Below are 16,649 nucleotides of genomic sequence, written 5' to 3'. Positions count from 1 at the left end.
GTGCAGGAAATTTTCAATGTAATAGAACAAAAACAACTACATTTCAGAGACTTTTGGCAAAGGTATTTAGAAACACAGTTCTGGACACTGAGTATATCTGGATTATCAACTAGAAATCCAAACTTAACATGCCTTTGGGAACTGTTTTTCCTAATTTAAAGCCCACATGGAGCCCGAGCCCACAAAGAACTAATGTTTCTGCTATTTCAAGAACTGGACTGCTTTACTTCCATCCACCCTCAAAAGTCCTGCCTCTTGAACAGAAATTGTTTCAGGCATAAGTGAAAACAAAAACTAGGATACAGTCATTCAGGCTCACAGTCTAAACAGTCTTAAGATGAGATCCTGCTATACAAAGAAAATGTCTATTTTTATGAAATAATTTTCCAAGTGTGGATGTTCCCCACAACAGAACTGAGTGGTCCCTGCTCTCGTGGGATGGCTTTTCTTATTTCCTGTTACAGAAGTGTTCAGTTTAGAGGTAGAATCAGGTTTTCAGTGAGGTCCAGGTTTCTACAGGGATATTTTGTGGAGCTGGCAAGGATAAGTCAATAAGCTCAGTCCGTGTTCAACTCCAGAATCCCACTGGCTCCAAGTTCTCCCCTCTAAACCCTTAGATTACACAGCTTCCTTTTCATGCAAACACAGACCACAGAGCTCCCTATCCACCTGCTAGCCAGTTAAGGTTCATGCCATAAAGCGCTTCAGTACAAAACAGTGCACACATCTCTGCGTGCACCTCTCACCTGTGCTTTTCCAGGGCTTGAAAGGCAGACAGCCAGTGTGAAAGCAATCAGTATCCTGTAATGTGCATAAAAAATAGGCTGAAAACATTCTGATATCTGGGCTTATTACATAGAATTAAACACACATGAACACATTAACTTCTAGTGACACTTCAGTGTATTCCACAGTTTTGCTAACATGAATTTGGCCGCTGGAGAAGGAGTAATACAACTGTGGGCCAGATTCAGATCTCAGAGTCACCAATTTCACTATGGTTTTTATGAAAGCGGGATTGGAATCAGGTTGTACATGTCTACAGACTAATCTAATTTTTATGACACCCCATGCGGCAGCTGTTAAATGAACAAGTGTGCAATATTGAATAAAGCATTTTTGCCTCTCTCTGACACCTTTCTTTTGGGATTATGAAAGTTTTCTTGCACATTGTGCACATTTTACAGATGGGTAAGCCAGAGCACAGGCCCTGCCTAAGCTCCCAGTGTGATGTGTTGGCAAGGCTGCAGACATGTCATGCAGGAGGTCCTAAATCCAAGCCAGTTGCTGTAACCACTAAACTGCATATCATCCCCAAGGGACTATATCTGAGATTCAGCCACTTGTGTAGGGCCAAATCCTGTTCCTTTACCCAGCCTTGACTAATACATTACTCTGGAATGTACACACTGACAGGTCACCAGCTACGAGAAGCTGTTATCTTCAATGCACCCTTCCCTGGGTTCATCATCTTCGCATCTAGTGGGACCTACTGGGTCTCTCCACCGCAACTGAAAGAAGAGGATCCCTTGCTAACAGAGCTCTACAGCTATTTTTGGAGCTCCTTACCTGGAGCATAAAAATTCTGGTCAAGTAACCTCCCCCCTCCAAGTACTTATTAACATATAGAAAACCACAAAAGGAGAGTGGGAAATTATTTTTTTCTAAGTACTACAGATTTCAGTGTTTTGCTGCTACCTTACATAAAACTTCTCAATAATATTAGATCCACACCTTGCTTATCTTGGATTGTGGTTCTGAATGGCAACTGTATACAATACATTCCCACAAAACCAGTAGAGGAAGCAGGAGATATTTTAGGTAGCCTTAGTTCTACTACCTAAGCAAGCTGCCAACTTTCTCTCCTCAAGCTGTCTCTGATTTCCAGTGCAAACTGAGCTGTTGAGCAAGACTTACAAATGCATCAGACAAAACCACACACAAACAATGACTGACACATTAGAACAAATTTGTTTTAAATGAGGAGACAGGGACAAGCTCTAAAAAGTAAACATAAACTCTAAAGTGGTTGTTCATAATGCAGTGGAGACAGATCGTGCTTGTTGGCAGCTTTTGAGTGACAAGGAAAGGCAAATTGTGTGGAGTTTTCCTTAAAGTCTGATACAAAGCTTTCAAACTACACTGTCATACATTTAAGCTTGCACTTAATGGATTCCTCAAATCTTTTTGAAGAGGTAGTAAAGTGTGCACTGCCATAAGTGCTGCATGCTCACTTTGCATATAGCAAGAACAGCAGTGGAAGGGAGTACAGGACTGACATACCTAGCAACTGGGCTGTGCTGCACGTTGCTGCAGGACAGTGCACACTAACAAAATCCTCAGTAAAACCAGTCAGACAAAACTCAAACGTTTTAAAATAGTCCTCAGATTCCCTTGTTACAAGATCCTTTCCTCTTAGTGGAGCAGGGTGACCTTACTGCCTCATGTTCTGTCTGCAACATCATTGCAATTTGCTTATTACTTTAGATCTCAAATCCCCTCAAGAATTATTAGCAGACAATGAAGCATGATCTCTCAACATTATATGCAGCTGGTCACAGTAGCTTGCCCAGCAGGCAAAATATTTTAAACTATTTTAAACTTCTGCAATAGTAACTAATTAGCTCCAATCAATCACTGCAGCCAGTGGGGTCGGTTGCTGTCGCAGTTCAGCACTCCCGCAGATGCGCAGAGTATAAGCACAGATCAAGAAGGAACTCGCCAGAGACAGCAGAGCTTTAATAACAGGCAGATCGTTTTTCCCCACCTCTGACCACTGAGATCCTGTCTCTTTGCAAATGGCTTTAGCAAGTGGATTGGCATACTGAATCCCTGCCACAGCTATTTTCCACAAGTAGGTTTCCCGTCAGTAAGTAAAGAAGTTTCATGCATACCACTTACCTTCTTAATCCTTGCATGTCCAAAACAGTTGGGGAAAGGTGGAAAAAAACCAGAGTCTGTGATGATGAATAACTAGAAAGTTTTTTCAAACATTACCCTCTGCTAGCACTTCAGTTCCTCTGTCATTTATAGTCCAAAGAATGAAATGGCAAGCAATGGAGAAGATCGGGAGCCGTCTGTACCTCCTCAGACACTGGAGAGAATACAGAGAAAGCACCTGGTTTTGCTTAGTTCTCTTCTGTAATTCAGCATTAAACCAATTGGAGGAGGAATGTTAAAAATGAACACTTCATTTTCTAAGTATGTTAAACAATGCAAATGGGGGCCTCAGCCTGGGACAGCTGGTTTAGATTACAAAGCTCACCAACTGGCTAGACTCCTCACAACAACCTCGAGGAGCCTGCCAGGATGAAACACAAACAGCTTGAAGGAAAGCCTCTCCCGCTGCAAACTTCACAGTTAAATGTGCCTCAGAGCAGAGAGCACCGTTATTGGACAGAAACCCTTACCAAGGGACTGGAGAAGGGAAGGGATTGTTTTCCTTGCTCTGAGAACAAAAAAAACAGCCAGGCTTTTTGGAGGCCCTCTAGCCGGTGTCCTGGACAATGAATATGCAACACTTGCTGCTCCGTGCCAATGGCATACTGATGAAAGGTTTGACCCTCTGGGAGGTGAATAACCCAAATTCATGACGATCGCAGCTACAGGAACTATATTGCTTGGGGATTATTTAAAAACAGGAATAAACAAATTAAATGTTCAAAGGAAAACAAATGGCTTGTCTGCAAACACTGGCCCTTTTTAAACTGACCCCATGCTTAAGAGAGCAGTTTATGATATGAAATATTTCTCAGGAAAAGCTTAACTTGCAGATCTCCAGTTATGATTGCAGAGGAAGGAAATAAAGTACTTTTTCAGGTGTTTTGCAACTTTGCCACAGGCAGAGCTTTAGTAAGTCAAGCAGAACATTTATGGGATGTGAGAGGTAAGCAATCAGATGCTGCAAAGATTATGCTAGATCCAAAGATGAACCCTGAAATTAAATACAGACATGGACATTAAACAACTACACTGAATTTCTGTTTTCTCCCATTTGAGATAACCCTTTATTTCTAAGAAATCATACATTTCTCTGTAACAGATTGAGAAATAGAGAAGTATAGTTGATGTAACAGATATTAATAAACCTAGCCTCTAAGCATGGACATCCAGCTTGAGATACAAAGACTGAGTTGCTTCAGGGTTGCTGAGCTCCCACAAGTTGTATGGGAGCCAATGGGAAGCACAAGAGCTCTGTACCTTGTTAACTGGCTGTAATTGTCCAAATTACCCTTCAAAAATGACAGCACCAGAGGCTTAGTGCCATTTTCTGACAGTTTGCCTCCTAGTGACTTGAGGCTTGAGGACTTGACTCAGTGGCTTGCATCACTTGCATTGCACTGGAAATTAAACTCTCACCTAGAAATATTCAAACAGTGCCATTACATTTGCAGATAAACAAGAAGAAATTTACTTAAATAAACTTCCCAAAAACTTAACAAAAACTGACATAAGGGACTTCTGAACATGCTGTTGGACATGTTGTGAGAGGAGTTTTGTCATGGGGCAGAAGACAGGTAAGAGATGATGGAAAGCAAAGACTGGGCAAATTTTCATTGCAGCAAAAGATTAACAGTGAGTATTCTCATTGCTCCAGAAGACCAGTATTTCTCAATACACTCAGTAATCTGGAGAGCTAATAGGTCTAAGAGTAGCAGTGCTTACTGTATGTTAGGTGTGTGAACATGTGAAAGAGCTTTGCAGCAAAACAGATGCTCTGAGCATCCAGCTGTGTGGATGGAAACGTTGCTCCATGTGATGATAATTCACTTGCTAATCCACTGAATTTTTCTACCATCACATGGTAAGATCATTGGCCACACACCAGAATCACCGTACGAGCGCAGCACCAGGCTGCTCACAAATAGTTCTGATTCATCAGCCAACTGGCAGAGGTAATCCAGCCTTGGGACAGGAGGTGATTCCAGATCTGACCACCTAAGGGGCTCCCTTAAGAAGAAATACTGTACAAATGTTTTGGTTTTTCCTGTCTCCATCTGACAGCTGGAGTGGATAAAACCCAGAGTATAAAAAGTGTACCAAACCACAACTTGGGCTAGTTTACAGCATGGTGACTGTTTTTTTTCCAAAATAAAAGGATTTGAAGTTATGGCTAAGTGGAGTTTCTGAAGTACCTTTCTGTAACTACCATCAGACACAGAACAATGAGATGCAGCCACAGCCTTCTCACAACTCACTTTGCTATGGAGTTGCATAAAGGAAGGCACTTGTGGTACATAAACCCCCTTGTTTCACCCTATAAAAATGGACATTTCAATGCATCTTTTAACTCCCTTTGCTGATACCTTCACCATTTAGGCTTAAGATGGTGGCTAAACTTCATGTGTAGGGGTGCTCTCACTGACACTGGTCTCAGCTATCCCTCCTTATTATAAAATCCATTATTTAGATTAGCTTGACATTGTCTTTATGAAGAGGTGCAGAACTGTCCCTGGTGTGAAATGGGGCTCTGATAAATAACTATGTTCTTAAAAGTCTGCTTTGTGCATAGCTAGGGCTGAAACTATATCTCCAATTATTTCTAAGGTTTGGATTTTGAAAATTGTGTAATATATTATCATAAGGGGCACATAAACTGTGTTGTATGATTTTAACAGAAAGCCCCTTGGTTGAGACGACTGAATGTATGAATTGAGCCATGCTCCTGCAGATAATACACAGCACTGGATGGACAGGAACCCTCAGCACTGGAGAACATAATCCAATGGATTTTGAATGCTAAGACAAAAGCTGTAAATAAGACAGGGGACTTAAGAAGAGTTAATTACACTTAGCACTCCTGAACAGAAAATCTATCTCACAAAACCAAATCATCATCTACTAACTTTTACAACACTTCATCTCCTTTTTTAATTCTGATATGGTTCTTACATTTCTCCAGAACTGCACCTGTCAAACACCCTTCTTGGATGTTCTTGTAATTTTTTAAAGTTCTCCCTCTCTGAACATTCTCAATAACATTGTCAAACTGTGGGAAGAGTCAAACCAAACGCACCTGTACAGTAGTAGCTCTGGGAGTCCAAAGTCATTCTAAGTGCCAAGTCATAGATATCTTTTACCCAGCCATACAGACCTAAAGTCATTAAAGGAATTCACCAATAACTGACATTTTAAGGCCCTGCACATCCAAGCTTTAGATGTTAAAAACATGAATTTTGCTCCTACCAGATCTTATGGAACCAGCAGAAATGGTAAAACACTCAGAACACAATTTCTGGACACTTGCAGGAACAATTTCATTTTGATAGCATCTAAGATTCAGGAGGTTTACATGTTGGGCTTTTGCCTGACTGTGGAGATTGATCTAAGTGTTCTTGGACACTGCCAGCTAGCTTTTTATATTGTCATAGGTTGATATAACACATGACAGGCAGAGGTTTGAAATGGACACATCTCACCCTACTGCCACATGAACAGCACCAAGCATATGGGAAACTGGATCTCAAACACTAATTCAGCCTGAGAAAGAGAAGGACTCATTTCTTCCACCTTCCAGGAAAGAACCTCAGCTGCAAACTCCTGGTGACCCTCCTGGGGAGGGCTCCCTATAATTTTTTGAAGACAGACTACTTTAGATTATCAGCTGAGGTCTGCATCATTCAGTGAATGAATTGTAATTGCCATCTCATAACAAGAATTATGGAATAACCTGTTCCAGATGGCTCAGACCAGAAGCTCAAAAGCACACTCCTACATATATTTTCCTTTCCTAGCCAAACATAACACAAGCAAGAATTAATAGTGAAAATTAAGATGGTATATAATTATAAAACTTCACCGGTGCTAATTAAAATGGACTGGGAATGTGGGTCTCTGAGATGCTGTGGTGTGTTGATATGCAACTCTCAATACTGTTTTTAGGAAGGAGAAAAGGTAACAGTTCCTGTTGTGCTGCTGTCTCTTGGGGCTCAGTTGTCTCAATGGGGTACAGTTACCACCTCTGTGAGATATCCAAGGAAAAAAGAGCCAAGACTGCATGCCTGCCTTCCTTCCCTCCTGTACAGGGACATCACCTGTGTGTCAGGCATGTGTTCCTTTGGGTGATGACACTGTTGACAGCGCTGCTCCTGAGGAGCTGCAAGGTGAAGGCCATTACAGTGTTGTAGCAGATGGTCTCACAGTGCCCAACCACAACGCCTTAAGTCTTTGTTTTACTTTATCCAACTCTACATCCTTGTCCTGGTTTCAGCTGGGGATAAACCCCAACAGTCTTATAGCTGTTATTCTTTCTACAGGTCTGTGGTCACTCTGATACTGGTTAACAGCAGAGTTTCTTTTAGGACAAAAGTTATCAGTGGATACACCACTGGATCCATTCTGAAATGCGACAACGCTAAACATGGCCTAGTATCTGACTTCTCTTTATTGCTTTGAAAACATATTAATCATTCCATTAGATGAGAAATAGTAAGATCCAGCAGGTATATACCAAATCCCAAACAGTTAAAACCATGCCCAGTGCACTGCATTTACTGTAAGATAAAACTATTTCAGGTATATTACCTTTAGCAAGATCAGGTTTGATGTTCATGATCACCTGTTTAGCTGCAGTGCTTTCCAGGACAGTCTAGGAAGATGCCTGAGGCAAAGAAAGAACAATATACTTGAAAGAATGCTTCAATATTGTCTAGGGTTTTTTAACTCAATAAAAATAAGGTAAATAAGTAAACTAAAAGCTTTTTATAACCTTCTCAGGGAAATTACAGAGTCTTTCACAGCAATTGTGGTGCATGCAACAACTCTTAGCAGATCCCTTCCTATTATTAGTAATTTGCAACAGCCTGCAACACTTCTCGACTTTTCAATCCTCAAATGACCAATATTTATGCTTTTAAAACTATTTTCCTGTAAAAAGTGTATGGAACATCATGCTGTACCTAAAGGCAAAAGATATACTCGAGAACTCACATCTCCCCCTTGTTTGCTGTATCTGAGAACATGGTGCCCCAGTCACTGTTTGTACTTTTACTTGTTGAGTCTCATCCTTGAGCATAGGTCTGGTTATTGCAGTTCACATTTTGCCTGAAACTAGACAGATATTTTAGTTTGTTTTTGTTTGTTTTATAAGATTGACATGTGCATAAACTGGGCTGTGGCCTTTACTCCTCTGCATTTCTGTCAAATGGTCTAGACAATGTGATTGAAAACAATGACCTTTAATGTTGTGACAAAATGTTTACCAGCCCCTTTTAATAGCAAGCATAAATTCTTTATGGCCAGTTTCAGCTAATAATGACCTTCCATAAATAAAGACCTAAAACTCTTAATACTCCTGGACCAAGACTAAAGTCTGTTTCGCTGCTGGAGCAGCCAACATTCACTCTTTGCAAGTGCCTGGGATACATAAACCACTGGTCTCCAATTACGACCAGACAGCTAGAAGTATGTACTAAAACCCCCCTTAGAAATATTCAGGACTGATTTATTTTATGCTTAAATGTCTTGAGACTGCAGTGTCTTTTGCAGTTTCCCAAGCCCTTTACCAACACAAGCACTGCACTGTGCACACTGTGCACATCTGGCACAGCAGCATCAGGTATCACCTCAGAGCAGCTGACTGTTCATCTTTCCTGGTTAACCTGGCTGTGTTTTCTGGCTGCCGGGGCAGAGTGCCAGGAAAACAACAGCTTCATACCTGTGCTTCTTCACCTCCCAGATACTTTCATTCCCTCACACAAAACTTGTATTTTGGGTGGGTTTTGTGTTTTGGGTTGGTTTGGTTTTGCTTTCTTTTTCAGGTTTAGTTGAGCATCCTTTCTCCTTTTTAGTCTGCTTTGGCAATTCACTCTATCCAGAGAAAATGATTACCCTCCACAGCACTGAGCATACTCTGTGTTTTCCTTTAAAACACTTTAGGTTCTGAATAAACCCAAACAAGCTGTAGAAATGCCATCTCTCGACAGGGATGCTTGAATGTTCACAAGTATGTGCACTATTTTTGCAAGGGCACCTGCCAGAACCCTGCTGATGAATCCGGAGTAGAAACAATTTGACATCAGCCCTATCTTCCAGGGCTTCCCTCCTTTCAAGTGGTGCAAACCATTCCCTTTTTAAACATGTTTCACTGTTATAGGTGCACATATAAGCAAATACTCGTGGTCTCTCTTTTCAATAAGACACTTGGCAAAGGTGTCCACATTTTTGAGTCTCTTCCTTATCTTAAGATTTCCAGGGTTATATGCTAGACAAATGTAGGAATGCCAGAAAGTTTCCCTGAGGAAAGGGATGATTTTGACTCTTTTGTATGTACTCACCTGTTTTCCTAACCCCAGAAGAAATCTGTATAAAATTTTCCTCAATTTAAAAACTACTACACTAAATTTACTTATTCCCACAGCAGGGGTTGCACCAGTTCACAAATTACCTGTTTACTTTCCAAAGCTAACCATGTTGTTTGGAAAGAAGTTGGCTATGAAACTGGATGATAAACATGATGTGTGTTGCTGTTTCCAGGCTCATTATTCATTGCTCTGCAGCAATAAGGACTGCTGTAAGGCAGCAGTTTTGAGTGCTAGGGTAGCAATTCCAACGAGCAGGGATGTATTCCTGTTTGCTGGTTCTGCTGTGTGTGCATAGCAGTGCTTATAAAGTCTTGCAGAAGGATGCAGTTCACAACACAGTGTGTTGTCTTTTTTTTTTTTTTGAATCTGCTGGTCTTTGCTTTGAGTTGCACTGGTTGTCACAGCAGGAGTTGAGCAGTACCAGGAGTTCCCCCTACAGAGTCTGGCTCTTCCCAGGGCTCCCATCTGTTCAGCTGCCGTGGGGTACCAGAACCTCAAGGAGCCACGTGAAAAGTCCATGGAACTGAGCCCTTCTTCCAACAGAGGCACTGCTAAAAGAGCCCAAAGCCAGAGCCTGATAAATCAATCAGTCCCCATTTTGTCTACTGTTTCAGAGCAAAATTCAAGAAGCTGACATTGTGCCAGATAAAGAAAATAGAAAGGAATGAAAACTCTGACAGGTTAAATGTGAAAAACAGAAATTCAGGCCAAGAAAGTTTGAGAAACAAATCATAAGAAGCATTAAGAGCTAATAATAAATTCTTTTTCAGACACACCAGGAGCAGGAAAACTGCCAAGCAGTCTGCAAAGCCAACAGATGAACAAGGTATAAAAACAGTGCTTAGAAAAGATAAAGTCACTGTACAAGGTTAAGTGATTCTTCTTTATCTGCTGGAGAAACTTCAAGAGATTCTCATAGTGGAATTTAAAAAAAAGAAAAAGAAAAAAGTAAAAACACATCATAAAAAATTCCTAAGGATGTGTCTAAACTGAAGTGCCAACAGGAAAAGTTGTAGAACAAATCAAGAAAATGAAGAATAACAATTCACTAGAACTCACTTGACATTTAGAAATTAAGTGTTGTTAACTGAATTAAATACAACAGTATGTAACAGCTGAATTATTTCTCTGAAGTGCAATCTCTCACAAAATGGCCTTGGTGCTCATCATGGCCAGGCTTTGCAAATGAAGATTAGGTAAGGGGTCTCCCCACGCTTGCTGCAAGCGTGCTGGTGGCTAAAATGGCCGATGTGGGATAGGCAAATCCGGTCACAAAAGGCACAGCGGAAAGTCTCCTTTGGCGATATTGTCAAGGGACGGTTCTTTCTGCGTTGTCCACAGTATCAAGCATGGTTCTGATGTTCAAACATGCAAGTGTCAATTTGAACACACCTTTGGAAGCAGGTGTATGCCTTTGTCTCTTTGTTTGACTGCATCAGAAGATGCCGGTTGGCTACGTTTATCCAACCAGGTCTGGAGATGAGCTTTGGTTAGGTCACCTTTTCTAGGCCCCTCTCTGTGTGGAGCACGCAGTGCTTTCCTTAAAAAAGGCTGCTTGGTCATTCAGGATGCTGCTGAACCAGACTGTCATCTCCGGGGCCAGTCTCAAATGACCAATGTTCTGAATCGCCTGCATGAAGGGTTGGGGCTGCAGCTTCCAGCACTTCCTCACCTGCCGTTTCGACCTTCGCCTGTCGCTACAGGGCTTTGCAATGTGGGTGAACCCTTCGAGCCTGCACAGTGGATTTTTTAGGTGAGGCACAGCATGTGCAGAACTGGCCCCACCTTTACTCCTAAGGTTCATCTGCCAGGGCCGAGTGAGCTTGGACGGTGACAGTGAATACCTCAGGACGTAGGTTTGGTTAGAATATCCTTCTCTTAGATGGATGGCCTTACAGGGCTAAGCGAGCTCCATCTGCCCGGGTTTGGGGTTGGAGTTGTCCTTCTAGGATGATTGCCAGAGGGCTAGCGAGCCCATCCTGCCCATGGACATACTTTGTCTGACCCTTCAGCTGAGACCTGTCTGGCATGGGAGACCCTACCGCAGGCACATACCACACAACCTTGTAAGGGCATGCAAGCTTCTCCTCCATAACAAGGGGGTGACCGTAGAGAGGGCCTTGGTGCTCGAAGAACAAAAAATACTAAATACAATATTGTATTTTATAAGTTTCCATATAATGGTTAATAAAATACAGAATACTAAATCAAATGTATCAGGAAATCAGTATCCCTGCACAGGGGACTTAGTGTTGATCTTTTAGGCATAGATTTTCTTGGAGACTACCCTTAAGAACTACATATCTCAGAAAACTAGCTCTGCTTCATGGTATACAGATTTAATTTTACATTTACTCACTTACTCCATGCAATTGAAACTGGCTTCAGCCAACTCCTAGCTGGCACCTGTAAATAGCAAACATGAATTTTTTTCAGCAAAACTTGGCAATTTGTGTGTACTAGTTGCCATTTCTTTTCAAGTTTATAATTTCAGATACAGTCCTTACAGCCACCCTTGGGAACCCCAGAAAGTGGCTACGGAATAGGACTGAAGCTGAGTTAGATGTGGCTGAGACTTACAAGGGTCTTGGCACTGCAACATGGAAGGAACCATTAGGAGGTCAGCTAAGATACCTTTAGAAGAGCAAGGAGGGGGTAAGAAAAAAGGAATGACCAAAGAAGGTAAGTTCAAGTGCTTTTTGAAGTGGAACTTCTCCGCATTAAGCCCATTGCCTCTCCTCTGCACTCTACTTCTGGTAGCAGTGATAAATGCATCAGTACCCTGGGCAATTGGGGAACTCGGTGCCAAGCACAAAGACCACAACACTGAGACAAAGTACATATAACCTTCTTCCTGTGAGTCACAGGTTCAACTATGCCTCAGTTTGGCCTCTCATCAGAATTTTCCCTCCTAGCTCCACAACTGGAGGGTTGGCCCTCCAGGACTTGATAATTGCAATGATTTCTGATATTTCCCTATTCCATTTTAGTTCCAAATGAAAATCTTTTATTCATGAACTAGATAGCCCCAGTCACATTTGGCCAGCGCACTGCAGACTTCAAGTTGTCAGCAAAGTATCTGACTATTAAAGTACCAGTACAAGGCAGTTGGAACCACTGATTGAGGTCTGCAGAACATCACAGTCAGATTGCAGCAGGCTTCCTGAATACCCAGGCCTGCCTACTTGGCAGGTTCTGGGAAGCACAGCATAGTCACTGCTCTGTCCTGAGTCCAGTAGGGACAGAGGTAGCACCTGCAAGACCTGTGCCTGCAGTGGCACTCTGCTGGTCCTTCATCCCAAGCACTCTGTAGACAATGTGCTATTCAGTCTGCATTTGGGTCCAGACAGATCTGGCAAGCCTTGTTATGACTCATTCATTTTCTTTAGAATCCTGTACTCCTCAAATGTTTGTAGTTTCATAAGCCTCCTCTAAGTTAGCTGAAAACTGTTAAACACATCTGTTCCTGCTCCTATTGTCTAAAATAAGGCAGTCTTCTGTTTGCCTTCATTTTTATTGGCACCCGCTACTTGAGCATAGAGCAACATGCAGTCTAATTATTTTCCAATTCTATTTCCAGAAAAAGTTTCAGTTTTAATGACTATTTTTCAGTGCTCCAGTCTACCATTCTAGCCACATTCTTTACCATATTTTTACTCCTGTTAGAATTTAGAGTTGGACCCATGGTATGACATGTACACCAAAGCTATGAACCAGAAATCAACTCAGTGATTTGCTTGTAATTCTGAAAACACCCTTTTATTACAAACAAAAGCATCACTCAAGTACTTATAACAATAGAGAAAACTGCTGCAGGACCTGGGGAAACACTTTTAGAAAAAGATTAACTGTGCATCCAACATTTCATGTCGGTGGCTTCCCCCATGACAAGCTGAAACCTGAATCTCTTTTTTGCCTTCCTCTATGCAGTTTCTTGGACACCTGCACCAAAAGTGTTGGGGATCACTCTCATTGTTGTTATTTATTCTCCTAAGAAAGTGACCTTATCTCTCCGTACAACTGCCTAAAAGGAGACTGTAGATAGGTGGGGGTTGGCATCTTCTCTTAGGCAACAAGTGACAGGACAACAGGAAATGGCCTCAAGCTGTGCCAGAGGACGTTCAGGTTGGACATCAGGAGGAATTTCTTCATATAACAGGTTGTTAAACATTGGAATAGGCTGCACAGGGAGGTGGTGGAGTCACCATCCCTGGAGTTATTCAAGAAACAACTGGATGTGGCACCTTGGGGCCATGGTCCAGTTGACAAGGTCATGTTCAGCTAAAGGCTGGACTTGATCTCAGAGGTCTTTTCCAACCTAACTGATTCTGTGAAATAGTATTTGCATTATACAGTTTTCCATTTAGGAGGCATTATTTTTATCCAACTCCCCTGATTTGCTCAAAACTGCTACTACCTCTTGCTGCTGTTCTATTTACATCCAGCTGCCAAGTTGTTGCTTAGGCTAAATATATTTTTATTGATAATACATACACAGTTTAGGAACTTCATGGATTATGGGTACCTAAGTTGTATAATCAGTTACCTTCATTTAGTTCTATAAATCCAGCTGCCTCTGCCAAACTTAACATGGGCTTCTGTCACTCTGGGCAGCCTTGAAAGGTCAAATTTTCAAAACCTTAGCATGTCCTTCATTCCCTACTCCCATATTTACAGAAGTTTGGATTTGAAGCTTCACAACTGTTCACTTTCTGCTCTCAGAGGGTCGTCTTTAACAGTGTTTCTCATTCTAGGGATTCAGGAGCTACCACTGGTCTGCTTTTATTAGTTCAAAAATCAACTTTTTGAACTTTGCTCACCTGATAGAACAGCCTTTGTAGAAAGCCGACACGTGACAAAACATGCCCCATTTGGAGTGTGATACATGCTTCTTTTTTTAACTCTTGGGACTATTCCATCAACAAACATTAAATACTAAGTGGCTGTACTACAGTGCTGGCTAATAGTTACTATTTCATAAACGATATGAAAAAAAATAGTTCCCACCTTGCTCAAATCTGTAAAACCTCTTTGGTCTGTGTGAGTTCAGTAAAGGATCGTAGATGCCGGCAAATGCATTTCATCTTCTCCTTCACTTGCAGGAAGTGCACACTATCTCTGTGTTTCAGCAGATCAAGTTGAAGTTTAACTCACACAATAACCAGAGTCCCTAAAATACACATGTGATATCTACTCAAATATGTGCCCTGTATGAACATTATCGCTGGGTTTTCACCCTTGTGTGTGCTGTCCTACTTGTTTGACAGTTTTCGTGTCTTAACGCATCAACTCCTCTCTATTCACTAACTCTGAATGTACTTGCCAATGAACCAAGGGAATTTGGGAATATATTCCACCTATGTTCCTTCAGGACAGAGACTGTAAGGGCAAGATCAGCTGCCTTTCGCCAAAGCAAAACTGGAAGTAATAGGGATAGGACGAGGGGTAATGGCTTTTAACTGGGAGAGGGTAGGATTAGACATTAGAAAGAAATTCTTGATGTGGGGGTGGTGAGATATTGGAACAGACTGCCCAGAGAAGCTGTGGTTGCCCCATCCCTTGAAGTGTTCAAGGCTGAGCTGGATGCAACCTGGACTAGTGGAAGGCATCCCAACTCCTGGCAGGGGGGTTGGAACAAGATGATCTTTAAGGTATCTTAAAATCATTCCATGATTCTATGAAAAATACACTGAAGTAGAAGCAGATGACTCAGGACTTCTGTGTACACATAAGCTTCCTTCCTGGGTATCTTCCAGCTGACTGGGCATTAGAACCACAATTCAAAATTGTACAGGTTTTAGGACTGTAGGAAAAAAATAAATTAATACCCTCATTTCTACATAATTCGAAGGATAAGATGTTCATACTCGTAATACTCAACAGCAGCTTGACGGCTTGAGGAAGGCTAGCTCTGTGCAGTATGAACCAGTCTGTCACTCACTTGAGAAAATGGCCAAATTGCATCTCCCAGTACAAATCAAAACACAAGGATGCATGGGATTCTTTCTCCATGATCTTGGATAAGCTCAAGCCACAGCTTCTATTGTTAAATAAGAAGCCGCAGCTTTGTGTTTTGAGTTGACAAAATTATTTTTGAACTTTAATATGATGTGGCAATAAACCCATCAAACCCAACAGTACGAAGACATTAATTAACTGCAAAGCTTTCATGAAGTATGTGATAATGTGAAATACTTACAAGGCAAGGATCTTCCATTCTGTCTCTTTCACCTTAGCCATCAGTCAGTCCTATACACAGTCCAGGCCACCTACCTCATTAGTAACTTTGTATGGAAAACGGGTCAAAAATGATAGTAAGTCACAATAATAAAATGCAGGCTGGGGACTGACATTTGGTAAAAAAAAGTTATTTCTACACTGGTCACCATAATGTATCAAAGTTCATCACAGTGACTAACTGGTTTAATGCAGCAGAGTTTAATTAAAAACACCCATAAAACCCCAAACTACACACCATGCATTCCTCTACAGTAACCATTAGACAGATGAACTAGTTACTTCCTTCTCTTCACACAGAATGCAGGATGAGCAAAGAAGAGCAAAAAAATTAAAGTCTACAGAGAAGAACAGAAAATCCTAACCTTCATTTTCCCTCCTTATATCAGGTTTGCAAAATGAATCCCTTACTAGAATTCTGTTTCCCTTACCACTAAAGATAACCGACAGCTTGTTAGACCAAAACTAGGAGAACCACTTTTTTTCCCTGCTAAAGCAACAGGAAAGAGAACAAATAAGTTAAATGGAAGAATGAAAATTTTCAACTACTGCACCTTGCTCATAAATTCCAGTGACTTTTTTCCTCATGCTGCTGTGTGAAAGACCCACACAATTAACAGGATAGACTATATGAGTCACACATGTACATGTGGGAAAGTGGTAAGGCAAATATATACAGAACAGTTATCAAGCACAAAGTAAACAGAAAAGAAAAATTAGAGGAAAAAATATATCCACTAATCTTTCAATACAAACAAAGCTTGAAGGTTTATAATGGTCTGTGAAACAGTCTAAGCAAGAAGAGAGAAACAAAGTAATGAAATTGTTTTACACTTTTTCGTGCAAAAGTACTGCCTGAACACCGAACCCAGCTGACTTCTAACAGAGTAAAAACCCCACTGATTTAACCTTGGAATAAGCCTTAGAACAGAAACCTCTAAAATATGGGGATTTTCTCTAGTTCAAGAGACCTCACCTCCTATGTCTTAAGGACTGAAGCCTCTTATATCTCTTCTGTGGAGGATTTTCTTCTCCCTGAAGAAGCTTAATGAGGAACTCTGAAGTTGTTCAGTACCTTTGCTTGTCATTAGACTTCCCCTCTTCAAACTT

General features: G+C 41.3%; 1 protein-coding gene across 2 annotated transcripts in view; it reads right to left on the bottom strand.

The window, feature by feature from the left end:
- The window catches only part of FBLN5 (fibulin 5), a 50,966-nt gene extending 41,564 nt beyond the window's left edge, over positions 1-9,402 (bottom strand). Inside the window, exons 1-4 of one of the 2 annotated variants that reach the window (XM_071557656.1) lie at positions 9,386-9,402; positions 7,525-7,600; positions 2,902-3,094; positions 747-801 (exon numbers count right to left, since the gene is read on the bottom strand). In XM_071557656.1, the coding sequence (XP_071413757.1) occupies positions 747-801; positions 2,902-2,918 (72 nt within the window). In that variant the 5' untranslated portion in view covers positions 2,919-3,094; positions 7,525-7,600; positions 9,386-9,402. Of the gene's footprint in view, positions 1-746; positions 802-2,901; positions 3,212-7,524; positions 7,601-9,385 lie in introns of those variants that run through there. The other variant, XM_071557655.1, reaches the window with a different exon arrangement.
- Between the last annotated feature and the right edge of the window lie 7,247 nt (positions 9,403-16,649).

The sequence above is a fragment of the Pithys albifrons genome, chromosome 6 (assembly GCF_047495875.1).
Source record: "Pithys albifrons albifrons isolate INPA30051 chromosome 6, PitAlb_v1, whole genome shotgun sequence".
NCBI classification, from domain to species: domain Eukaryota; kingdom Metazoa; phylum Chordata; class Aves; order Passeriformes; family Thamnophilidae; genus Pithys; species Pithys albifrons.
Note: the sequence above shows the minus strand (reverse complement) of the source record. Positions and strands in the feature narration are given on the sequence as shown.